The sequence below is a fragment of the Urocitellus parryii genome, chromosome 2 (assembly GCF_045843805.1).
Source record: "Urocitellus parryii isolate mUroPar1 chromosome 2, mUroPar1.hap1, whole genome shotgun sequence".
Classification (NCBI taxonomy): Eukaryota; Metazoa; Chordata; class Mammalia; order Rodentia; family Sciuridae; genus Urocitellus; species Urocitellus parryii.
The window spans coordinates 111,540,364-111,567,595 of NC_135532.1; the positions used below are offsets into that span (position 1 = coordinate 111,540,364).

Genomic DNA, 27,232 nt, shown 5'->3' on the forward strand with positions numbered 1-27,232 from the left:
TAACCTACCAAACACCAATGTACTTAATACACCTAAACTGCCGAACACTCTAGCACCATAGCTTAGCAACACAGTAAAATTTAGTTGTTTACCTTCATGATCTGTGGCTGATTGGGAGCTAGGACTCACTGCTGCTGACTGGCATCAGGAAAGAGTACCGCGTATGGCTAGCCCAGCAACTGACCCAAACTCAAAATTCGAAGTACAGTTTCTAATGGATGCATATCACTTCTGCTCCAAAGTTGAAAAATCTTAAATTCAATAAGCATTGAAAGTTGAGAGCCCACTGTGATTGGTCTGAGGACAGCAGTACTGCCTTTGTAAATAAATCACTTCTTCTTTACGCATCCTGTCATTTTCTGAATGATGCTGTCAACTTTTGTCTATTCACTCTGCATTTCTGAGAACCTGCTGGGTGTGGCCGCGGCCCATGTATCTGAGGCTTTCCTACTGTGCGGTGCTGTGCTGGGGGAACTGGATAGGAACCTAGGAAGGGCAGGGCGTGACCACTTTAGAAAGCTATTTCTTAACTTCCTAGAAAAAGCGACAAATGACCATCATTTCAAGATTTGTGAAACCGATTAACCAAAATAGCTGTATTACCTAACCAGAGTCACCATCATTTACTGCCAGGAAGCACCAGACTACCAGAGGCACCGAGGCGTTGAGAATGAGAAGGTTGAGTCTGCGAACCGCCAGGTTCAAATCCTACTTTCTCCACTACAGTCTAAGACCACGGAAAACTAATTGGGCTTTCCCCTGCGTTCCTTTCATCTGTAAAATGAACATATAACACCTATCCCATTGAGCTCTTAAATACCTAATTAATGCAGACCCCTCTAAAAAAATCTAATTTTCATATATCCATTATAAATTGTTAGGTGAAGCCCACAAAATAATTGAGTACACTAAAAAGTGATTCCAGAGGTTTATTTGGAATAATAAAAAAAAAAAAACCTGGAATTCAACTTCATGTTTAATTTAAGCAGTTCGAACGAATGATTATAATTAGAGTGATCTGAGGCTTGCTTGTTTTGAAGATTTTCCCAACATTTAGCTTTTTTGGGAGTCAACGCCACCCTCTGCTCCACGCTGTCCCGTTTCAACTCCCAGCTTGGGGAGGACAAGAAGGCGGTCACTCCTAGGCGGGTGCCCCGCGGGAGAAGGGCCAGGGGCGCCAGGGATCTGGGTGGGAAGTCCAGCCCGGAGGAGAGGGGCCCGAGGGACTCGGGTCCCGCAGCCCGCAAGCCGCTGCCCCCCGAGGCCGCGCAGCTGGAGGATGCGGCCGGCAGCCGGGAGCGTGCGCGGCCACGTGACGGCCGCTATAAGAGCGCTCGGGGCGGACGCTCGGCTCCCGCCGCGCCTCCTCGCTGGCCGCGCTCCTCTCGCGGCGCCCGCAGCTCCGACCCCCAACCCTGCGGCTGCAGCTGCCGCAGCCCCGGACTGCACCATGACAGGTACGCGCCGCCCTGCGGACGCGGGCGCGGACCCCCGGCTCCCGCCCCCGGCCCGGGGAGTTCCCCGCGGGACCGGGACCTCTGCAAAGTTGCTGCTGGCCGCGCGGAGCGTGCTGCTGCCTGCGTCACGGCTGCCCGCCGCCCCGGGGCGCAGAGTGGGGGGCGGCGGGCAGAGAGGGCCTCGGCGGAGCCCCCGCCCGCTTCCGTGTGCTCGCCCTGCTCCGGCTCCTGCGCCTGCTCCCGCGGTGCCGGGCGGCGGGGCCCAGCGCGGGGGCGGGGGGGAGCCGGGCTCCCCCAGGGGCGCCCTGCGGGATCGCGGGGTGCCGCCCCGGCCTCGCGCCGTCAGGAACCCCAGGCAGGGGCGGCGGCGCGGCGGGGACACCCGCGGCCTCGGTCGGCTCTTGGGCCGCCCAGCGAGGCCCTGGCCGCCACGCTGAGCCTATTTTTAGGCCTTTGGGGCCGGGTTGCGGGGAGCTGGGAGCCGGGCTAGCGTCCCCGGGGGCGGGCCTCGGCCCCACTTGTTGCGAGGCGCTTGGTGTCTGGAAGAATATGCCCCCCAGAATCGGGAAGCTCCGGGCTGGCTGGTCCTTCCGTGTGGTTGAGGCCAGTAGCTGGGGTTATTGCAGCAATTGGATTGCGGAAAGATTGCAGGTGTCACACAGAGTTAGCTGTCTTTAGGAAGGTTAAACACCTACCCAGATGTCCCTGCTCTTTCCTGTTCATTTACACTGTTTGCTAGGTCTGTCGATTAGCCTGTATTCCTAAGGATTTGGCCTCTCCCTTATTAATCTTGGACATCATCCATGTCCTTGCTTCCTGAAATCCTTGAGTCCTACTCAGAGTAATTTTTTTTTCCAGGATCTCCTGGAATTTCCATTAAAACATAATCTAGTATACTCTTTGGTACAGAGTAACTTGGAAAAGTTAAGTCTCCTGATGGATTGACGATAATAGAAGCAGGTCCAGGCAGAGGTTGATCCCGCATGTCAGGTGACAGGTGTCACTGTTTTGAGCTTTCTTAGAATATGACTGCCTGGGGTTGGGGAGCAGCAGTTAGTCATTTCACAATTTAGGAGTGGCCTGCCCTGCAAGAGGGCCAACGGTGTATGTGTGAAGTGGCAGTCAGGTCCATACCTGGGGGATGCGCTGGTCCACTGTACAACCCACAGCTTCTTCTCTCTTCTCAATGGAATTTCCACTACTTCCAGCCTCCACATTGGAAAATGGGCAAGGGACAATGAGGAAACTCAAGACAGAGAATGACTTCATGACAAAATGTCCCATCTCCCTGGTTGGGCAACAGTGCCCCCAAGTGACCCCAGCCAGAGTTTGATCCTAAGTGCCCTATGCATTTGGATGCCCACCAACCCGCTGGTGTTCAGATCCCATTGGTGATGATGTCCAGAATTGTCCCAGGGAAAGCCTGGAGTGATCTTGAAGGCTGGAGAGTGAGGAAAAATAACCCATGTGTTTGCCTTCTGTTCTCACAAGTGATTATTGGAGATGAGTATGTCTGTCTGTTTGGGGGATGGATGTAGGGGACATGGTAGGGGGGTACCGTTGCTTCTCCACAGAAGAGGAGGCAGGTTTCCTAGAGCTTGTGAGGTGGTCTCTAAATCATTTAACAGAGATTGGTGACTAGGTAGCAGCATCAAGAAGGAAGGTGCTATTTGAGCAGAGACTCAAAGTGACCCTACAGGGGTGGTAGGACAGGGGAGCTATTGTTTTAGGTAGAGGAAGGAGTAAGTATAAAAAGCCTGAGAAATGGCTTTAACACACACCAGAATCAAGGATGTGGGGCTGGGGATGTGGCTCAAGCAGTAGCATGCTCGCCTGGCATGCGCCGGGCACTGGATTCGATCCTCAGCACCACATAAAAATAAAATAAAAGATGTTGTGTCCACCGAAACTTAAAAAAAAAAAAAAAAAAAGAATGTGACCACTGTTTTCAGACTGTCTCAATTGAGGTTGATGGTTTCATTGGTGTTTATTGAAAATACTGTGCACCTCACCTTGGAAGAGAAAAGGGAGATACTCTTGCCAGTCTCCTCATTACCACTTGCCTCAAATGCATTCCCTGGTATTAAGCTATTTTTCTATTGTCTAGTCTGAGAGTTTAGTATGTCTGGATTTAATTTGTACAGCTTGGTCATCCTTGTGAAGGTTGTCAGACATTCCTGTTGAACTGTAGTCTTGAACCATTCCCTTTTCTCTTTCTGCAATGCTGGGAATTGAGCTCAGGATGCTCTACCACTGAGCCATATCCCCTGCATCTTTTATTTTGAGACAGGGTATTGCTAAATTGCCCAGGCTGGCCTCGAACTTGCAATCCTCCTGCCTCAGCTTCCTGAGTAGCTGGGCTTACATGTGAGCACCACCATGCCCTCCTTGAACAATTTCTTGAAGTGACTACCTGGGTTTCCCCCTCAGAAATCCTACTCCTTTACTGAGAGCAAGCTGACCTCTAAGGAGCTGATTTTGCTGAATTATTGCTGGGGCAAGACCTTTTGCAGGTAAGATATTCTAACCAGTGTGTCTTCTTTTCTTTGTATTAAGATCAGGCCTTTGTGACACTGACCACAAACGATGCCTATGCCAAAGGCGCCCTGGTCCTGGGCTCATCTCTGAAACAGCACAGGACCACTAGGAGGCTGGTCGTGCTTGCCACTCCACAAGTCTCAGACTCCATGAGGTAAGGACTCACTGCCTGGCCCTCTGTCCATCCTTGGGACACTGACGTCCTTCTCTGCTATTTCTGGCATCAGTGGACATTGAAACCACACCCTTTTCAAGGTGGAGTACTAGGTAGAGAAAGGAAAGAGTCCTTGAATGAAGGACACCTGGGTCCAGAACCTCTTGCTAGCTTTGGGGAGATATTTCAACAGGCTCCCTTCTGGGAAGTGGTATTCTGACCTCCTTCTTCCTGATTCCAAATAGGTGTTGGGAGAGGACTCCCTGCACCAAGTGATCTGAGTGCCTCCATCCAGTTGTTCTCTGCTTAAACACACCCTCAGGAGGTCACAGTTCATCTGTATTCCTGTCCCATAGAACAGCAGGAGTTACATTGTGTCCTGCTTCAAACCAGGGCAACCCTAAGGCGACTTTAAACAAAAAGTAGCAATTTTCTCATTGCTAGTTGACATTTGTAACCCAAAGATGTTTGTTTGTAATATAATACATCGGCATCTTTGTCAGAGAGCTGTCTGAACTAAGGATTTTGCTGGGGACAGCACCCTGAGGGGCACAGGCTGCTCATTGATGGGTTAGTTCACTTTGATTTGTTGGAATTGAATTTGAGAGCATCTGAATGAATTACCTGGTTCTTGATACAAACTTTAAAAATATCTGGGCACAGTAACAACTTCATGAGGTGTTCATTTTTGCAGTCTTCCGGACCTCCTAGAAATGGAATCCCCCACTTTCCTTTAATGTGAGCATAGGCCAAGGTCCTCTGAGAAGTAGGCATTGTGTGTACACATATTTATCTTCCCCATGAATGGCCTTGCGCCTGAAGGGTTATTTAGAAATAGACCAAAGGGCTGCTTCCCAAAGTGCAGACCATTCATGAGGTGTGTTCATGAAGCCAGATCTTGTATCCCCACCACCTCTGATCCACAGTGGCTCAGTGGTGCCCTGAGCATTTCTTATTAAAATATCAAGTTTATTGCATAAACTAGAACATATTTTTGTACAGCAATGGAGACAGAATACACTGCCAGTTCTTTTCTTTATATCTCACTTCGTTAAAAACTTTCAGCAATGGTGTGTTTGTGTTATGCCTTTTTTCTCTAGTGCTGAGTTTAGTGTCGTATCTAAGTTCCCTGCACTAACCTACCTCAGGAGCTTTCTAAAATAAAGATTGAGTTAATCCTGGCTGTGGGGAAGTTTTGTACCTCACAAACCAAAGTAAGTGTCTCACTATGGCTAAATTGAGTGCTAAGCACATGATACATGTAGGTTACATTGTATTCTCAAAGATGGCAACCTAATAGCTAAGCCCTGTAACTTCTTTTCCAAACACAGGACTTCAGACAATTCTGAGTCAATTGCTTTAGCAAAACCAACTACTTACAGCTTCATTATACATTACTCAGCATCGTTTGTAAAGATATGCAATAGTCGGAAAGAATCAATTCTAATAAGATATTGTCAAACACAGGCTGTTACAAAGATATACCATCTTTCCAAATGTCAATCACGTTTTTAGAAACTATTTCTCCAACCTGCTGCGAATACTATAATGAATATTAAAAAATTGAATGTACAATAATAATGTCTTAAGACAAGTACTTCATCCACCCCACAAAGAGATCTTATGACTGTATAAAGTTAAGTTCTCGTGCAACTGAACACAGTTTGTTCTGAAGTAACATCAGGACAGCTGTAAGGGGGTGTACTCAGCAGAGCAACAGATTGTTCTGGTGATGGACAGGGCAGTGAGGCAACCGTCTTATATTAGAATGGTCACTTGTTGTGAAAAGACTCCAAGTGCTGTTTTCCGGAATTTGTTTTGACAGAAGAGCTTTAGAGACAATCTTTGATGAAGTCATCATGGTGGATGTCTTGGACAGCGGTGACTCTGCTCATCTGACCTTAATGAAGAGGCCTGAGTTGGGGGTCACACTGACAAAACTTCACTGCTGGTCTCTCACACAGTACTCAAAATGCGTGTTTATGGATGCAGATACTCTGGTGAGTGTGGCTTTGGAAGCTGAAAAGATGGAGACCTGTTAGGCATTTGAGGAATGCTGTGAGGACTTGACAGTAAAGTTCAGATAAAACCACTATCATGGAAAGTGTCCCAGGAGGAGGAGGGCGAGTGGTCCCAGCTGCCCAACAGCTGTCGTCATCTTTTGTCTTGGATAACATGGGGAGAGCTTCAGAAGGGCACGCTGTGGGGAAACATTTCTGTAATGCCTTTCTCCCCTTGAATCAGGTCCTAACAAATATCGATGACCTTTTCGAGAGAGAAGAATTATCCGCAGCCCCAGACCCCGGGTGGCCTGACTGCTTCAACTCCGGAGTCTTTGTCTACCAGCCCTCAGTTGAAACATATAACCAACTGTTGCGCCTTGCTTCTGAGCAAGGTAGTTTTGATGGTATGTATCTGTGTCTTGTCTGATACGTAGTAGTGTCTTCTTGGGGCTGTTCTTCTCAGAGGTATAATAACCACTGGTTCTTGTGCCTGGGAGATGCATGAGATGTGGCAAGCATTTAAAGTTGTCTTTTTTTTTTATCTCACTGTCATGTGTCTGTGTACATTTTCTTTTTTTATTATTCTATAGATGCATAAGATTAACCAAAATTAAGACAGTTTTACAGGCTTACCTTTAAATGACTTTCCTGGCTTTAACTGAGCCTATGATGAATGTACAATGATAATTCAAAAATAAGACAAGACTTATGAATAAAAACTTCTGCCTTGAGGGCTGGAGATGTACCTCAAAGATAGAGTACTTGCCTAGCATGCTTAGGGCCCTGTGTTTGATCCCCAGCACTGCAGAAACAAAAACAAAAAAATAACTACTGTCTTTAAACCTGAGTGAACTTTTAGCTCAAGAGGGTTTGACAGCTATTGCTAACATGAGAACCAAGTATTGTTTCCATGGAAACTTGAGGAATAAACCTGATAATTTGGCTGTCATTCTCTTGGGAGGCATTAAAAACCAAGACTCTTCATGGGAACAGTCTGTTTCTACACTGTCATTTTCTCTCAGGCTGTGTTTCGGATCAAGTGGTACCTGCAAGGCAGAAGGGTACGGCACTGGCAAAGTTGGCTTGCACTTTCTTGTATGGGTAACCTGCATGTAAGCAAAGGGCTGACTTTTGTGATTCAGGGCTACACCTTCTTTGAAGAACTTACTTTTTCTTTTGTGGTTCTGGGGACTGAACTCAAGGCCTTGAACATTCTAGGCAAGTGTTCTCTTACTGGAGAATCTGAATCAAATGAATTAGTAGGCATGCTTCGGGTCCATCTCTAAAATAATAAGCCAGTTTTTAAAAACAAGAACAAAAAAGACAAAGCCAGTAGTTAACATGCAAAGGCAGTTCTTTTAAAAATTATTCCTGGTGATTCTTTTGAAAAAAGAAAATGCCCTGTATAGACAGAAGGAAGGACATGTTCCAAGAAGCCCTCCCAGCAGGGGTTCACTGATACATGACACTGTGGCAGACCACAGGGGAGGAAAGCAGGGAAGGGCCAGAGGCCTGAGCACTGCAGAGATCCCTGCAGCCCTTCCCCTTCAAAGCAGGTCTAAGGCTTGCCCTGAGTAGACCTTTTGGAACAGGCAGAAGCAGCCTTTCTCAGGATGTCAGATTCACTTCAATTAACTAGTTAATAAAATTAAAAATCAATCTTAATTTTTTTTTTAATTTAGAAGATTAAATCTAATGGTTTGTTAGATTGCTGAAATGAAGATTTTGAAACTTAAAAACATTTCAAGTTATACATAAAACTGAGATTGGGTCTTTGCCCTTGCCATTCATAGAAATTGAATTCTGTTTAATCATTTCACTGAGGATTTGGGATTTGCTGTTATTTTTAATCTCATTGAGAAGAAGAAGGAAGTTTAAGTTTCAATCTTGTTTTACTATTTAGCTAGTTTACATCCTAAGCCAGCTGTCTCCAGCGAGGGGCAATTGTACCCCCTGAGGGACATTTTGCAGTGTCTGGAGACATTTTTTGATTGTCTCAGTTGGAGGAAAGGGTTGGGGTGTTTCTGGCATCTGGTAAGTAGGAGCTACAGATGCTGCTAAACATCCTACCCTATCAGGGACAGCCTCCCACACAAAGAAACATTCAGCCCACACATCAGTAATGCTGAGGTTAAGAAACTGCTCTATGGCACACACCTGTAATATCAGTTACTCAGGAGGCTAAAGCAGGAGGATTGCAAGTTTGAGGCCAGCCTCAGCCTCTCTCCAACAATAACAACAACAACAAATTAAAAAGGTGGTAGTGTAGCTTAGTGGTAAAACTCCCCTATGGATCAATCCATACAACCTACCAAAAAGAAACTGCTGTGTGCTAAGACATGGAACACACGTAGAACAGGCACACACAGACCATAATGATTGACAGCACCTAACAAGATGTGCAGTTTTCTTCCAAGCAACCTTAAGAAGATAATGTGTCAAACGTTCATCATGGCCACCGAATTAAACTGCCTTGAACTTCATAGACATACTATTAGATCCTACTCTTGACCTTTCCTATAAGGGATGAAAACTGTATTTGTTTTGAGGTGTAGAACATGTATTCCTTATTTCTACTGGTGATACTCAAAGAGTTACTTTTGCATAAGAGGAAGAGCAGAGCCTTTTAGCAGAAGTCCACTGTTGGGCTTAGCCTTCTCTTCAGAGTGTGGCTTTCCTCACCTCCTGTGCTCTAATTGAAGGAAGGAAGTGGAATCCTGCCAGATATCCAGAAAGTCAGTCACATTCTAAAATAGATCTGTGGCCGGCCAACTGCCTGAAATCCACATGATTTTAACCATGTACAGAGAATCAGCTTCTTCTCTAGAAGAGTGTTACGTGCTATTGGGAGATAAGAGTTCAGAGACCCAGCTGTTGTGTGCCTCAGTGAATTCTCCAGGGTGCACTTTGAGAACATGAGGCTGATTATCTGGTAGGGACAATCCCCATGCTCAGAAAACCTGATGGGGCTTGGTGCCCACTGGATCATGGACTGGGTTCTGGAGGTAGGAGGCCCTGGAGGGCCTGGGGGCAGGCATGGAGCAGGCCCAGCATGGGGCAGGCCCAGCGTGCAGAATGCTCAACTCTGAAAGTACTTCCCGCTTTTTCTCCAGAACCTGAAACCTCTGTGAGCTCCCTGCACCTCCCTGCCCATTTCATTATTCAGCAGGGTTTCCAGCCACTGGCCTTCCTCTGAGGCACTGCATTTACTTCCTGGTTGTGGCAAAGGGCTGAATTTTCTCTGTTCATAGCAATGCTTTAATTAAAAGAATTAAACAGTCAACTATGCAGATGAGAATCTACAGTTAGTTCTCAGGGTGTTTAAATTCAAAAGAAGAATAAACTAGTAGCTCTTAAATAAAAGCTTGTTTACACTTGAAGTGTGTGTTGGGGATTTTCCTTAGCAAACAAGCTCCCTCCAGGCTGCAGAAGCCTGCCCTGGGCCGAGGGGGTTTACCATCACCAGATTAGTACCTGCATGACATGAAGACCTGTGGGGCTAATGCTTGATAGCAGTGAACATGTATTTATGAACAAGGTCCTTGTCTAATGAGAGAACCATGCTCTTCCTCACGTTTTCAATACATTGTATTTTGTAAAAAATCATAAATATAAAAATATTTTTATTTTAAAATTATTTAAGAATTATATAGAAAATAATTTTGCTTAGGTGTCACCCCTTAGATACCAAGACAAACAGTTCCAGAATTTCTTTTATCATTGTTATATTTTCTAAAGTTCATCAGTTTTTCCCCAGCCGCTCACCAGGGCCTTAAGTCCCAGCCTATTTAGATTAGTATTGCAGAAGACCAATTTTTCAGAACTGAATCTGAATATCTTTTTGTTGTTGTTGAGGGGCCTTTATTTTGTTTATTCATCTGCGGTTCTGAGACTCAAAGTCAAGGCCTCACACCTGCTAGGCAAGTGCTCCACCACTGAGCCACAACCCCAGCCCCCACCCCCTCCCCCACCCCCATCTGGATATCTTGAAAGTCCTTAATCTCTTTCCCATGTTCAGAAAACCTGATGGGGCTTGGTGCCCACTGACAAGCCACACAGGCCGCTGATGACTGAGCTTTTGCAGCTGCTTTCAGGGTCCTTCTAATGGGAAGGAATGTGGCTGTCTCTCTTCTAATCACCAGCCCTTTGACTACATCCCCTACCCATGCCTCTGGCCAGAAGAATAACCCTAATATGGCAAAGCATGCGTGGTACCTGACATCTCAAGCATTAGAGTTCAGAGCTAGTAACCACATACGTAATTTATGGCTGGTATCTGACTCTCCATGGGGCAGAGTCCAAGTTCTTGTACCGGTTGCTTTGTGTTTTCAAATTTTCTCGACACTTTCTTCATCACTGAAGTTAATTTCCTGAAGTGTTGAACAATAGCTGTTGTGAAATAGACATGCTAGCGTTTGATAGTGTGTGACAAGATAAGGTTCGGGCTTGTTATCAGTGAGAGGAAGAAGAGGTCGTGATCTGGTAGGTACTAATCAGCAATTTTGTTTCTTCTACATCCTCCTGTGAAATGAAGCCGAAGCACTTGACTCTTAATTTGAAGAAATCAATCTGAATGTGCATTGAGGTTTATTTTCTTTCTCCCTATGACTCTAAAGTATCCTAAATTAAGGGTACTTGTGCAGTTGAAGACAAGAGTTTAGTGCTTGAAATTTGCCATCTATTAAATTGCATCTGTAGTGTTACTTTCCAGAAACCTAAGTGAGAGGAATGCATATTTTCCAATTTGGAGGGCCTTTAAAAAAAAAAAAAATCTTGGCACTTGCTTTAATTACCATAATCTAAATACCCTCAACTTTTTAATCGTGCATTGGAATTTTGTTCTGGAGTTGAATTTTCAGAAAGAAGAAAAAAAAATAGTAAATCAATTGGTGGCAAATATTAAGTTTGGTTTTACTTTCAGTAAAATCTAAGATCTGTGATCTGCATGTTCCATATTCTCAGTGGTCATTGATACCCTTAAATAGAGTAAAAAAATGTTTTGACATGATGTTTTAACAGAAAGGATTTGGTCCTAAATTCTATTAAAGATTAAATTTGACCCCAGAGCCACCTTATCTAATCATTGTAGTTAATTAAGTTACATGTGGGACCTGCCCAAAAAAGGAATGAAGGACTGAGGTCTTTCAAGATAGCGCTTGTCTGTCCAAACCACAGAGCTCAGAGGCTCAGGCTGGCTTCCCTCAGTTTCCTGACACAACAGGCTCTGTCTCAAGTTCTCTTCCACTGTGGGGTGGGTCTATCCTGCTGTCCAAGTGTTCGCCTGCCTCTTGCCCTTAGAGTATTTTATCAGTTGCTTTGAAAACAACTGGGCTTCTGCTTTTGTATCATTTAATCAATAGTTTAAATAGTAAGTATCTTAAGTAAAGATGAAAATGTATAATGGCAAAATAAATGAGCACACATTAAGTTTTTTCATGAGAGCTATTTTTATCTCATTGTGCCCATGTGTTTTTTTTTTTTTTTTTTTTTCATCTCTAGTTTTGTAACCAGCAGAGATCATGAACCCTGTGAGAAAGAGAGGAAGGAAGGGACTGTGGGCCACGTGTGGGCAGGATCTTGAGGCTAGTCAGTTTCCGTTTTCGTTTATTTCTTGACAGACCTGTGAAGTCCACATTCATGCATTCATTCATCTAACAAATATCGATTAAGGACCTGCCTTCTAGCCAGCGCTGGGGACCCACCATCATTGAAGTTTAGGTCAGTAGGTTCCCTGGGCTGTGCACAGCCAGCTCTTTCTCAGCTCTGGGCTCTGTTATGGGTGTGTGTGTGTGTGTGTGTGTGTGTGTGTGTGTGTGTGGTCTGTCTATCCCACACTGCAGCATCTTTATATTATATCCCAGGGATGGAGTAGAATGGAGGAAGATCCCTGGGCTAACTACTTAAAATTCCCTTCTCTGAGTTGGCAGAGCAGCTGATACAGTCCTCATTTCATAGGTAGAGAAATAGCCTCAAATCTTGCATCTGCAGCTGTTTTCCCTCCTCTGATCTACATACCTACGAGTACTTAGTCCTTTTAAATCAGCAGTGGTATAGTCTTTCAGCATATGGACTCTGGGAGTATTCTTAGAAGTTTCACTCTCATCTTTATTTCTACAGTAAGCCCATTCACTCAGAATTTTTTTTTCTACTACAGATTGAACCCAGAGGTGCTTTACCACTGAGCAACACCCTCAGCCCTCTTTATTTTTTATTTTGAGACAAGGTCTGTCTTAGCTGCTTAGGACCTCACTAAATTATCCAGGCTGGCCTTGAACTTCTCATCTTCCTGTCTCAGCCTGTTGAGTCACTGGGATTATATCACTCAGTGTTTTTTCTTTTTATAATCTTCTTAGCTTTTAATCTGGGCAAGACGCTAAGTTAAGAGCCAGAGATAGGTGTAGATAATAAGATTTTTTTAATCCATGCTTCTCTAAAGCTTATGTTCTTTGAAAGCTTGCAGATATTTAATAAGTAATTATACAGTTATGTAACATGATTCTGATATGTTCAGAGTGCCAGGAGAATTTGACATGCCTCTGAGAAAATGAAATTCAAGCCAAGAATTAATGGTTCTTTGCATTTGGATAATAACTTCATAAACTTGTTATTAAAAATCTCTTTTAAAAAAACTATATTAAAAAAAGCTACAACATGAAGTGATAGGCTAAAGCAATTGTTCCTGGTTTAAACATGGAGGCCAGGGAGATGCAGTGCTGGGGGCCAAGTGCCTGGATTAACCTGGGACTGATCCGCTGATCCTTGGTAAACCTCCTAGGAGAATCCCCAGAGCTGGCCGGCCATTCATGTTGATTTGGTAATCTTCCACACACTCCCTATAGGAGCAATGTTGTCTGCTAGGGGTGTGCTAGGAAGTCAGTTTTAAAGATCAAATCTCTCCTTGATCAATTACATTTCAGCTCCTATCCCTTGATTATGGCATAAAGAGTATTTGACTTTACTTTCTTGGCATCTTTCCCTTCAACCTCTTACTGGATAGAGAATGATTTGAGAGCTGACACCTATTTTATTCATCTTCTGGTGTATTATGCCTGTACCAAACTTGTAAAAATTTTTGACATTTTCTATCAAAAAACATTTTTATACCTTTATTTTATTTATTTTTATGTGGTGCTGAGGATCAAACCCAGTCCCTCACATGTGTTAGGCAAACACTCCACCACTGAGCCCCAGCCCCAGCCCATCAAAAAGACATTTTAAAGACACACATCCTCTGATATCATAACCTTTAAAAAAAAGGGGTCATTGTCCAAAACTCTCTCAACCAGTGCTTCTCAAATTTTCATATACAAACAAATCACCAGGGAATGAAAATGGATTCTGATTCTGCAGGTCTGGGGTGGGGCTGAGCATTCTGCATTTCTGCCCAGCTCCCAGCTGACACCTATGCTGCTGGAGCCTGGGCCGCACTTTGAGTAGCACTGTTGGGGGGAGAGCATTCCTGGGGCAGATAGCAGGGTTCATGTTTAAATAAGAATTGACCTCCCCGGCACCGAGCCCCCTGCTAGTAGACTGGGAGAGCCCGGGAACCATACAGCATTGAACAGAGGTCCAATTTTAAAAGACAACACTCAACTCCATTTGTCTTATAAAACTGATAGAACCAGTTTCTGACCCTGGTGTGTCCATGGTTACCAGGTTCATGACCCTGCCCAAAAGACGGAAAAAAACACGCAAGTAGTTGGAAGGTAACTACCAGCATTTGGGTAGCCTGGTGGAACCATGACACAGCATCAGACATCTGCTTTTGTTTGCAGAACAGGTGGCATGTGCCCTTTGTTCCATTTCCTTTCTCCCCCTCTCCTGAGTTGCCAGGCCCCCACCTGCCTGTCCCAGCTGCTGGTGAGGGCTGTTGGTCATGTTTGTTGGTCCTCAGATGATTGAGATTAAAAGTGTCTTAACTTGTCAGATTAAATACGCCTGCCTCTGGAAGTCTGAACTGAATGTGTTGGGCAGAGTCCTCGGATTTTTTTGTAGTGGGAATTCAGTCATCTTCGTGGAATCCTTGTGTGCTTTTCAACATGGATGTGCTTAGATTTGCATTCTGCTTTGAAGTCTAGAGACTTCTAAAAAGAGAAAAGACATTGCTAATACACATAGATCTTCCTGGGGAAGTTGAAATATTTGTGTGACCTTGAAACACAGGACTTGTGCATTTGGAAGAAGATGGCTAGGCTATGTAGACTGCTGAATTAAAAACAAAAAAAAAATATATATATATATATAATATATGTATTTTTGTATATGTATATATATACACACACACATATGTATACATATATATATAAAATGCAAGAAATCACAAACTGCTAGGTGGCATCTAATTCTACTTTTAATCAACAGTTTAGGAACTGTTGATTAAGAGGTGACCCCTTGTAGTCACATGATGAGTGGTCATGGTTGTTTCCTGGGAGGTGAGCTTCTCCGTGTTTCAGATTTGCCAGCTACACAGGCACCACTGGTTTCCCCGTCTGCTTTGCTGCCTTTCTCTTCTTGCTTGTTTCTGGTTCCACAGTTCAGCTCAGCCTTCCTGTGGCACAGTCTGTGGGCTGGTGATGCTTCCAGGCTACCTGAGGGTACGGGGAAAAGGCCTTTGTGGCCAGGGGCCATGAGGGATCAGCACTTTGGATCTCAAAGTTAAACTGTTACCCTCTACCCAGTTTCCCCCAGTGTCAATATCTTGCAAAACTATGATTTAATACCACAATTAGATTTCTTCTCTGCATTACAGGAAGCCCATAGTCCTTTTAAATGGAATTGTTTCATTTAAAAAGGCTTTATAATGTGCTATTTAAAAAGAGCAAGCTATAGAAAAATGTACAGTATGATGTGCAATTTTAAGAGTTCAAGAGAAACTGCATGTGTTGTCTGGAGATATACACCATATGTAGTAAAATAAAGGAAAGCAAAACAATTAAGAAGTCGTGTCTAACTGTCATCTCTAGGGAGGAGGGGCCGTGAGATGGAACAGGGATTGCTCACAGGGAACAGATTTGGTGGTGTTCAACTTCTTAAGTTGGTGGATATATAGAATTTTAGTATTCATCTGCTTTATAACCTACACGTATATTTCTCTTCTAATAGTATCATCCTTTGTCATAAATATAATAAGAATGCTTAGAAAGCAATGTCTTAGCATAGTTCTCATTTTTGGGCCCTTTGTATTAATATTTTAAAATTACAAAAATAATAAAAGGAACTGCAGAGGGAGGGAACTTCTACAACCCCGCACCTATGACACAGCTACTGTTTCATTTTATGCTCCCTGTACAAATAGCTATGGCTGTTTATGTTCTTAGTTATAATCGCAGTGCACGTAGCTGTTCATCTTACACAGTGGACTGATGGTCTCTCTATAGGGTGGTTTTCATGGCTTAGTGATATTCCCATGAGTAGAATTCCCTTGGTGAATAAACTGTTTCAACTTCTCCACTGTTCCAGAGTATCGTCAGGGTTCTTACATTTATTCCACAACTAATTCCCTACACTGAAGGCATTCTGCTACATACTAGAATTATAATGATAAGCCCAAAGAGCTTTAATCTCCATATGCTTGTGGAATTTAGAATCTAATGAAGAACAATTCCTGATATATTTTTTTTCATTTTGACCACATCTGTCCTTAGACTTTAACTTTTTATTTTAGTGAATTTTGGATTCACATGTTATTGAGAGAAATGAAATGGAGACATTCCATTATGTTCTCCACCCAGTTTCCCCCAGTGTCAATATTTTGCAAAACTATGATATAATACCACAAATAGGACATGGACGTTGAAACAGCCCACCAGTCTGATGGCACCAGTTTCACATTTGTATGTTTGTGCATCTGTACGAGTCTTCTGTGCCATTTTATTACATGGTAGGCTGCTGCAGCCATCACTACCATCAAGACTCAGAACAGTTCTATCGCCAGGATACTGCATAATACCCATTTACAGCCATAGCTATTTCTACTCTTCTCCCTGGCAATCATGACTGTGTTGTCTGTATCTGTGAATCACACACTGTACAACCTTGTAGTACTGGAGTTTTTCACTAAGTGCAATTCCCTTGAGATCCGTCCTGGCTCTGTGCATCAGTAGCTTGCTCCTTTCATGACTGAATAGTATTTCACTGTATGCATGTTTTCATATGCCTGTTGAAAGACATTTGGGCTATTTCCAGTTTTGTTCTACCATGAATAAAGCTGTTGTAGACACCTCCTTAGTCTTTATTATGATGATTATGTGGAAGAGGATATTAGTAAGACTTTTGGCCTCTGTACCCCAGCCACTAGTGTCTATTCCCATATTTGGAGGATCTTTATTGAACCCAAAATCAGCCTCTGGTGAAGAGCGTACTGTTTTGACTTTAAAATTTTGTACCTTAAAATACATTAATTTTGTCAGATGCAGTGGTACACGCCTGTAATCCCAGCAGCTCAGGAGGCTGAGACAGGAGGATCTCATGTTCAAAGGCAGCCTCAGCAACAGCAAGGCACTAAGCAATTTGGTGATACCCTGTCTCTAAATTAAAAAAAAAAATACAAAATAGGGCTGAGTAATCAAGTGCCCCTGAGTTCAATCCCCAGTAACTGCCCACAACAAAATACATCAGTCTGGGTGGCTAAACTCATCTTTTGTTCTTATATTTATTTAGTTATTGTCTTAGTCTGTTCAGACTGCTATAAGAAAATACTGTTGACTTGGGGAAGGGGAACTTGTAAACAATAAGAAATCATCTCTGCAGTTGTGGAGGCTGGAAGTCCAAGGTTGAGGTATCTGAAGATTTGGTGTCTGGAAACGGCTCACTTCCTGGTCCATAGATAGCTGTCTTTTGGCTGTATCCTGACATGGCAGAAGGGGTGAGGGACCTCTCCTTTAAGAATCCCATGTCATTCACTTTGGGGATATCATCTCAACAGACTCACTTCGGGGGACATGAAGTGCATCTTCGTAGCAGTGAAGCGTATCCTCTTCCCATCTTCATTGTTCTTTAGAAATTATGAGGGTGAACCCTGGTTTTCTCTTGGATTGCTTGTCCCTGAGGAATGGGGACCTCTAGACAGAGAGGTTTCTCCATAGACACTCGCTCAGTGAGCGCAGTGATCCTTGGAGGGTTGGGAGACTCAGAGGGCGGATAAGGCACATCTGGATTTTAAGCCTAAAGCTCTGATCTTACTTCTGACCTCTGAAAAATAAACCTCCAGAGTTTTGAAGCCTCCTTCAAAACCAGAAGCAGTGGAACAGTGTTGCAGCGTGTTGGGCTTGCTGTATGTCGATGGAGCCCTGGGGCTGGGTGCACAGCAGAGCAGGAGGGAGGGAGCACAGGCACCACTGTTCTGCTGCAGGGAGACTCTGGTTCCAGTGTGTCTTCTGGAATCTCATGAGTCTATAGAGTAGAAAGCGCATGGGCCACATGGGGAGGGGAGGGGTGCCAAAAGGTGGTTTGGTGACCTGTTTGGTTACTAAGTGTTTATGACGTAGGTCAGATGCCCAGCTGCTGAGATTTTTATTGTTTTCCTTTTGAGTGGTTGGGTGCGGTCCTCGCTTTCCGAGAAGGTGGAAAGTCCAGGAGTCCCAGAGGCTGGGGAGTCGCTCTGCTGCACAAGTGAAGCTGGCCTGGGCCACATGACGACTGGCCAACATGTGCCCAGAGACTTGGTCGGTGCAGGGATGATGTGACCTTGGTGCCTTGTCAGTGAGCTGGCGGGGAAGGGGGGGCGTCCCTCGAAGATGATGGCAGTACCCTAGGTGGCTCTCGTTTGCTTTTTACTTCTTTTTCTGTCCTACTGCTCTTGAGAAAGTCTAAAATCTTCACCTGGGAATAGTAAGGTCTGAAGTCCGACTCTGATGTGCTTGTCTCAGATTCCTCCATGCTGTGAACACATTCCTCACGCTGTGGTCCACACTCGGGCCACCTTCCCCCACTTCCCACAGCGCCCCCAGGTCAGTGGCGTGCACTGATTATCGTGCCTGTAACACCAACACCTGCAGCAGTCACGTGGACTGCAGCCCTCAGTGAGACCCAGCTTACTTTTGGAAGCCTTCCCGAGCTTCCACCCCCCCCCCACCTGGTGCTGTGGCATACATGCATTCCTTCATGCCGTCCTCACCTGTGATGGTGGCCCTGACTCTCAACTAGCTGCCATCAGCATCCACCACCCCAGACTGTCCTGAGGATGATGACCCTTTTTCTGTTCACTGTTGACTCTGTAGTGCCTGGTGCAGCACTTGGCATGCAGTAGCTGCTACTCGGCACACAGTAGCTGCTACTCATTAAGTATTTCCCGAATTAAAGAATCAAATCAAGAAAATATTGTGACATGGAGTTTATTACTGTAAAATGGACTTAGTGTCTGTTTTTAAGGGCCAGTTATATATGGCTATAAAATTACTGAAGTGTCTTAGAAGCCTGAGAACCATAATTCTTTCCTTTTTGTTTTCTTTCAGGCGGGGACCAGGGCTTACTGAACACATTTTTTAGCAGCTGGGCAACAACAGATATCAGAAAACATCTGCCATTTATTTATAACCTAAGTAGCACTTCTATATACTCCTACCTCCCAGCATTTAAAGCGTAAGTGTGGGTTGCTTCACTGCTGTGGGACAGGGAGGGTGGGGGACTGGGGTGAATGTTCTTTGGACGCTTCATTATCTTTTTGAGGGAAATCCCTGTTGGGGACCTGGGGAAGTTTTTCTCTTGTGATTGGAGTAAACTGGGGTTCCTGAGCTGCCTGGGGGACAGGGTTCCTATGGACACTGGGTGCCCAACCTCAGGTGACTCCTCATGCTGGTCTAGAATGCAGAATGTGAGGTCCACAGCCCAGGCACAAGCCTCCTGCCCGAAGGCACTGCCAAGCGTGGGTCTCCTTCTCCCCGAGAGTGTGAATTGCGCCTCCAGATGGGTGTGGGGAGCCTGGAGACAGGAGCTCCATGGGCCGTAGTTTGGAGTGAGGGTTTGGAGCCTGGTTCAGCCACTTGGTAGATGGTGACCAGGGCTGGATGGGCAGCAGCCTCTGCCTCAGGGTCTCCTGAGAGGTAAGCATGCCACTCAGCCAGGGGAGCACCTGGCCTGCCCTTGGAGCTCAGGAAGTGGGAGCTTCTTGTCATGTTGGTTGAGAGCCAGCACAGAGTTCAGACCCATCCCTGAAGCCAGGGCCGGGGCTGTGTCCTGCTCTGCCATTTACCCACCATGTGACTTACCCGCCACGTCTCAGTCCCCCACATGCTAAACTAGGAGAAAAATGGTGTCTGCCTCATTGGCTGTCAAGAGGAACAGTGTGTGGGGCTGGGGTTATGGCTCAGCTGTAGAGCGTTTGCCTTGCACATGCAAGGCCCTTGGTTCAATCCTCAGCACCACCTAAAAATAAATAAAATTATTGTGTACAACTACAAAAAAATAAATATTAAAAAATGTGGTGCTCACTGGACATCTGCTGTTTTGGTAATGTTCTCGTGTGGCACCGTCCCTGGTGCAGTCCTGATAGCACCTCACTCTCTCCCAGGAGGGCCCCGCCCTGCCCTCTAGCCTCTGACTCATTGGTGTAGAACTTGAAGATTCAGATTTCTTGAACAGGGGCCTAGCTGTCAGGCTGATCCTGAGCACTGAAGCCCTCAGTTGCAGTTGGGCTGGTCTCTGCCATCCCTGTGGCGCAGGGACATTCCTTTAGTGAGCCAGAAAACAAAGGGCCTTTCACTCTCCAGGTTACAGACCCAGAGCCTTCGTCCTCCCTGTGCTGCAGTCATGAGAGAGTCTGGCTATTTGTGGGAGGAGTGTTTCCTTTTCTGTTCTTTTTCAGGGCACACTCTGTCAGCGTCCCCCAGATAAGGGTGACAAGGATCATACCACCTTGTGTTCTGTCCTCCCTGCTCCTTGGCATCTGCTTCTGACTTATTATAGCCTCCCAGTCCCCCTCCCATCTGCAGGGATGCAGGCAAGCTCCAGAACCTACCATTTGCACCCGAGTACAGCAGACCGAACAGGGCTCCCTGATGTTTCCACTTCTGAGTCCTTGGTCTCGGAAAAAAACAAATCTGCCTTGCCTGGGATGGTGGACCTGAATTATTTTAATCCTTATTGCCTCATACCTAATGCTTCCATTTTGAATAACTTTTCTATACAAACCATGTCAGCTTAGCCCTCCAGAGTCGAATTTGTCAATAGCAGGGCAGTTGCTTATAGCTTAATTGACTAAATTTAGCTTAGCAAACAAAGAGGTGAGAGTGTGAAGGAGAGTGTTTGATAGTGGGACCATTGCCCGGTGAGCAGGTGTCTTGGGATGAGACATTGGGGAGGCAAGTCTGACATCTCCCAGTTGGCCTGAGTTCCCAGTCAGAGAGAGCCGAGTGTTTAATGGGTAACTGTTTCCCTGTGGTTTAGTTTGACTAAACCATTAACATGGGAGAATCAGAGCAGGTGAAAAGGAGTTTACTTTGGGGCAGGGAGATTGACGTCTGCTATGATGTTGACTCCCTTCTCTTAAGAACCCAGTTGTTTTATATCCTGTAAATTAATTTTCCAGGAAAAGTTTCAGGTCTAAATTACCAAAATGGCTGGGTGGTTTCTTGTTTCTGGCTCAATGAATGAGCGCTAATTTTGGAAATCTTGGTTTATTGCCATTAGCACGGAGTGTGACGCTGTGGAAATGGGGAGCGTCAATGTGCGTTGGCCAGACGTCAGCTGGCGGACAGGTGCAGTGCGGCTTTCTGCGCAGGGCCCTGGGGACATTCACTCTACACACCTGTGACAAGACTGCTCCAAGTGATGCCTCCCCTGGCCCACTGCCACCTGTTAAGGAGTATTGAATGCAGACCAGAGAACTCCTTTTCCCTTCTCTCTGCCACAACACATTTTTGCTTTTCTTGCAGAGAACTACCTTCAGGGGCTTTTTTCCTTGTATTTCTTACCCTTGGGAGAGGAATGAAGAGATGTAGGAAGTCGCTTTTATGTTTTAGGTTCGGTCATCTAAGTCCTTTTGCTGAAGTAGCCCATGCTGAGTGGCAGCTTCCATAGCTGGTCCTCAAAGAACCTGTGGCTGCAAGGCCCCACTACTGGGTCCAGAATGACCGCCACAGCAGACTCCAGGACGAGGTCACTCTGTCATAAGTGGACTTCCCTAGGTTGCCACGGTGGTGCAGGTAGAATTGAGACCAGGGAGTGGTTTGGAGTAACTTGGGCTTGGTGGCAGAAGAGCTGGAGAATCTGTCTCAGGTCTCCAAATGGCTATGCACCATTTGGTCACCAAGGCGTATCTAGACATCCCAGAATGTCGGGTCTTAGCTATCTTAGAACAGTGCAGCCCTTGAACAGTGTGCTATTATGTGAAGTTTCAGCTAAAGAACAGCCTGATTGAATCAAACTGGGACATGAATTTGAGCCTTGAAGTGGTTCATATCTAATGTCTTTCTCTACATATCATATGCACAGAAGAAAGCACAAAGGAAACAGACTTGATAGTTTTACACTTTGAATATAGCTTCTGAAAAAACAAATTTAGCAAGTAATTTTTCTGTGTAATAGAAGATCCTCTTTAACATAGACTGATTTGAGAGCTAAAATGTTTGGTTTAGTCATTATTAAGTTAATTTGTAGTGTATGCATTGGAAAACAAGTTATAAATATGTTTCTTAATGAAATACTATTATTAAAAGTGCCATGGATGGTGTCTGGGATATAGTTGACTTTTAATGAATATTAGTGTTTTTTTTTTGTTTTGTTACATTTCTCCAACTGGAGGGTCTACTTTATTGACGTACCATAGAATTTAGTTTTTGAATAGTGCTTAAAAAAAATCTCATTTGTCTTTTTAAAATCATTTATTTGGTGCCGTTTAGCTTTCGTTATATCCTCTAACAGATTTTTAGGTTATATCATGCTCCATAAAATATGCCTCAAGCAAAAATGCAGAATTTTCTCGTGTTGCTTCAAACCAGTACAGAAACAAATGGTCAAATGGATTGACTAACAGCCAGATTTACAAAAGACATTTCATGTGGACACTTTACCCTATGGCTTGAGTTTAAATATGACCCCAAACCTGGTCTACTGAAAAATCTTTAAATTCTTACAATTATTTTTTTTAACTTTTTTGAAGCTATCCACATACATTTCTTTTTCAAGAATGAGTCTTATTAGCAAAGACCTCATCACACTTATTTTAAATCAGTACTTCCCTGACAGAAATCAAACCTCGAGAGTCCTCAGGTTTTACCGCTCCTGGGAGCCCCCCAACCAGGCGATGGTTCCTCCTGTCCCCTGGCCCTGGACTCCTGCTCTCCCCAGGACCATTTTCTGTGAACCTGTAACCTTTGTACGTTCATTTCTTTTTATAATCCTACCTCCTGGCCCCCAGGCCTGAGGCTCCTATAGTGTGGGCCACTCTTCTTTTCCAGCCCTTTGTTGACCTGCTGGCCATTTGTCCATTGGGTAGACCTGGAGCTTGGCTCACCGAAGGCCCCGAGATGAACAAGACGCACCTGCTCAGGTGAGCAGCGTTCCCTGCCCCACAGGGCTCGGCCTGCCTTGGGTTGATTCTGGAGGAGGGGGCCAGCCGCTGTGTGGGTGCCCGTTCCTCTTGTCTGGGTGTTAGAGGTGCCCGTGTGCCCACTTCTAAATGGGCCCTCTGGTGGCTGCTAACTTCATCTCCAAATGTTTCGTTTTTCAGAAGATCTGTCCTCTGCTACCTGTTCTGCTGTCCTAAATTTCATCAATAGCCATTACTTTTTTTTTTTTTTCTCCTTTTTATCTGTCCTGTGGATTGAATCCCAGGGCCTTGAGCCTTCTAGGCCAGCTTCACTCAATCCCCGAGTACACCCCAAGCCCCACCCCAGCCTTTAGAAGCTGCTCTGACATCGGGTAAAAAAGAGCTCCAGGAGCCCGAGCTCCTGGGCAGAAGCAGTGCAGTTAGCTAGCAGTACCACTTCAGTGACTGGCAGGAGGGAGCAGGAGGCAGGCCGTCCTCAGAGGCCGCAGGCCTGTGGGCTACATGCTGTATTTGTGCCACAGACATGTTTCTACTATGCAGAATTTTCTTTCTTTTTTACTTTTAATTCAGTTATCAATGCTTAAAATTTCAGGAAACCCAGGTTTCTAACTTCTTTTGAAAAAAATCAAGCATGCGGTGGGCTGTGTCACATGTGGCTGTTGGGGGGGGGGGTCTGTGCCCAAACAATGGAAAGGAGTTTCATCTCCTGAAATGGAAAGGAGGTGAGGGAGGCAGGGGGGCAGGGATTAGGGAGAGATGTGCAGAGTGTAGGGGCTTTGGGTGCAGGAAGCTGGGTGCTGTGGAGGGTGGAACAGGTGAGTAGATAAAAGCCAGCTGGGAGAGAGGAAGTGGAGAGATGATAGTGCAACCAAGGCAATAATCCCCCATGGAAAAGAGTCCTAAGATGGAGCCCCAAGGCAGGACAGTAGGGGGAGAAGGGACAAGGTGAAGGGAGACCCTGGAAAGTGTGGGGGCACAGAAGCCACACAAAGAAAATGTTTCAAGGAGAAGGCACCCCTTCTCAGATAAGGGGACAATAGAGAAATGGCACTGGACATGGAATGTGGAGATCACTGGTGACTCTGGCGGTACTTCTGGTGCAGTGGCAGAGGAGGAAGCCTGATTCAGCCCACCCAAGGGGATGGAGACAGTGAATGCCAACAGCTCTTCTGAGGCACCTGCATGAGTGGGGATCAGGAGAAGGGGATGGCCAGCCACTGGGTGGGAACACGGGGTCCAGAGGGTGGTAGTGGTCATTTTGCAGACAGCAGCATTGCTGCCTGTTTTTATGTGGTTGGGATCGCGCATGCAGCGGGGGACACTAGAGTGATGTTCTTGAGTAGGTAAGGAGAGGTCAGGAGCCAGGACGTTTGACCTTGGAAACAGCAAGGAAGGAAAGCAGAGTGTGGTGTGTGCAGATGCTGCTAGGTGGTGCACGTTTTGGTTGAGTGAATGAAAGAGCAGTCAGCCAGCAGTGGAAGGACATGCCCACCCAGGAGTCCCCCAGGTCCTGGCTGTGTGCATCTTTGCCTCGCCTAGTTGGTAAAGGGAGCCCAACCTGGTAGTCAGTGTCGTGGACCAGATCCTGGTCTAAGATTATTGAAGTCCAAGTTTGAGTGCTGACGTTGTTCTGATTTGGGGGGCCCCATATAGAGGATTGGCTTGCAGGGCAAGGACAGGTTGGGCGTGTCCCTGATGGCCACTGTTGTTTACAGCTGGGAGGCAGCTGTATTCTGGGGTGGCCCCTGGGCTCTCTGCAGCCCCACCTCGCCCACCACCCTCCCCAGCATGATCCACCCTTACACATGTGAGTTTGTGGCTCCTGGTGTAACCTTGGGGTAAGAAGGAATGCTTTGGTGAGAGGGCAAAGGTAGCTAGTGGGCTAGGGGGGAAGGGCTTGTGTATGGCTGTCCCCCAGCATGTGGGTGAGTCTGAGAAGGTGCACAAGAAAGAGGACATGAGTCATCACCGTGGGTGAGAGGATACTTGGCAGGGTCACCACGTTTTCCAGAGACATGTTGCACAGACCATGCTCCTTCCCTGTCTTGTCTCTAATTCATCATCGCCTTCAAAAAGGCGTAGGGAAAACTGGAGTTGCTGCTGCGTGGGGTCTCTTGTGGATTGGTTCCTGTTTCCTTCTCAACGGTGCTGTAGCCTCTGACACATGTCACCAGCTCCATTTCTCCGTGACTAAAGTAGTCATGAAAATTCTATCTGGTCTTTTGGTAACACCAGGTCACAGGGATTACTTTAACGGCTAACATAAGCAGTATTATTGCTGGCTTGGGTTCAAACTCGGTCTTGTGATCTGGATGACTCTGGAGAGATTCTATCAAGTTAAAATTAGAATACTTATTTTAAGAGATGGACACAAGCTGAGACGAATCCCCCTCGCTGGGTCAGAATGAATGGCCCTCAGTAGCTTAGAGACCATTGTGATGTGTACCCAACTTTTTTTTTTTTTTCATTTGGCTGGCTGATAATGTGGTGGATAAATCAGGGAGTGAGTCAGTGAGTCTTCTGGTTACCCTTGTTCCGGGTGGAGGTCAGTTAAGCTTCGTCTTCTGACATCAACATTTCCCTTTCCTACTCATCTGCTGTTGTGCTTTTAGCTGAGCCCTTTAAATTCTGATAACCTGACTATGTTGCCTTTGGTGCGGAAGATGCAACTCTAGAAAAACATCTCAGGTTACTCTTTTGTGAGATGTACCCCAAAATTTGCATCTATGCTAATTAATATATATTAATTATAAATTAGTTAAATAATTAACATATAATATATAGATATATATTTTTATGGAGCTGGTTCAAATATGAGTATTAGTAGTGCTGGGCAGTTGCTCTTCCAAGGAGCTGCACATCCCTAGTCCCTACAATTTTTTTTCTTTTTCTTTTAGAGAGAGAGAGGATTTTTTAATATTTATTTATTTATTTTAGTTTTCGGCGGACACAACATCTTTGTTGGTATGTGGTGCTGAGGATCGAACCTGGGCCGCACGCATGCCAGGCGAGCGCGCTACCGCTTGAGCCACATCCCCAGCCCTCTATATTTTTTTTATTATTATTTTAAGCAAGAAATAATTTCCCCTTTACCCTATGACCTTGCTCCCACAGATATCATTTTGGTTTGGTTATTTCAGATTTTCATCAGTGACCCAGGGGTGAACTGATGGAAGTGACAGAAAATGATGAAAACATTCCTCAGGGAACATAATTCAGACTGAAAAAGAGTGACTCGAGACTCACATCTAGATTAATTGAAACTCTAGATTAAAAAAAAAATAAATAAAGCCCAGCATTTGAGACTTTGATTCGTTTGTTTTGTGTATGGTGTGTGGTCCTGAGAGCCTATTGCACAAGCCCTCGGGGCTCCTCTGTTGTATGATTGATGCTGCGTTGCCTTGGGTTAGAGCCTGGTTGCAGCCATCCCTCCAAAACCCTCATGCAAGGGGGTAGGAGTGGGCCCAGACATTGCCCAGCCCAAGCCCAGGACACCCTGTTGGTTTCCATGGATGCGCTGGAGGACCTCCTTGCTTCAAAATGCCCAACCTGCCTTGGCCTCCCCCCATCATCCTGTGTGAGCCTCAAACTGTTCCCAACTGAGCAGCCACCTGAGTCCACTCTCCCTTGGCCTTCCTGCCACCTCAAGGGCCCCTGGCTGGCCCAGATCATACACGAGCACCATGGATCCCCAAGACCAGTGCTTCTCCCAGAGCCCTCGCCGCCTCCTAGGGCTCCCGCTGCTGCCCCTTCCCATAGATGTTAGGTGAGTGGCAGCTGCAGTGATCTAAATACCTAAAGCATCCAAAACCATTCCTGTTCCTTCCTGGACAGAAATAAGGCTGACCACAGCTTGTCCGGTGTCATCCGAAACCTCTGCATGATTTCTCTTTCCCTCCGCATCCTCCCACTCCTGCTCTCTGTGCCTCCCACCCCTGCATCCCTGTGAGCTGCTTCTCTTGTATGCTATTCGCATCCTCCAGTTGATATTTGTTTTGATTTGTTGCAGAATCAGGGTCACTGCTGGGGGCATCTTCACACTCTAGAGTCCTACTCCCCTCTCTGTCCCTTTATTTTTGACTCCACCTTTATTGCACCCAAGGAATGTCTTGCCTTAGGGCAGAATGGGCAGTTCATCCACACTTGGAACCCCCAAGATCTGTTTCTACCTCCAACAGGCTCATCAAGGAATTCCTTAACATGAAGGCTGCTCTGTCTGTGACAGGTCTTCCAGCAGATGCAGTTATTCTTGTTAGGGTTCTAGAAGAGGTAAAGAATACATCTTGAGGAACAAGGGTCCTTCTCCTGGCCATAGAAGGAAACAGGGACTTAGCATTAAAGAGACCCTGGAAAGCCTGGATTCATGAAGGTGGAGCCCAAGTTCCAAGCCACAGAGAGATGTAGGATGTGGTCTGTCTCCAAAAGGCATTCCTGTTGGCATTTAAGAGGAAGGCCACACGGGGAGGTACCTAACCAGCTTGAATCCAGGGAGGTTGCAGAGGCTCCTAAGCCAGTCACCCAGAGGTGCTGAGCCACAGGATGGAGTGGGGCACAGACAGAGCAGAGGCTGAGGGTGGGCTCCTCCCCACCGCAG

At 45.7% G+C, this 27,232-nt stretch overlaps 1 protein-coding gene across 2 annotated transcripts in view; it reads left to right on the forward strand.

Annotated features, from left to right (window-relative positions):
- Positions 1-1,337: 1,337 nt before the first annotated feature.
- The window catches only part of Gyg1 (glycogenin 1), a 33,750-nt gene continuing 7,855 nt past the window's right edge, over positions 1,338-27,232 (forward strand). Inside the window, exons 1-5 of one of the 2 annotated variants that reach the window (XM_026406611.2) lie at positions 1,338-1,457; positions 4,014-4,149; positions 5,975-6,149; positions 6,394-6,556; positions 18,605-18,731. In XM_026406611.2, the coding sequence (XP_026262396.2) occupies positions 1,451-1,457; positions 4,014-4,149; positions 5,975-6,149; positions 6,394-6,556; positions 18,605-18,731 (608 nt within the window). In that variant the 5' untranslated portion in view covers positions 1,338-1,450. The remainder of the gene's footprint in view (positions 1,458-4,013; positions 4,150-5,974; positions 6,150-6,393; positions 6,557-18,604; positions 18,732-27,232) is intronic. The other variant, XM_077795295.1, reaches the window with a different exon arrangement.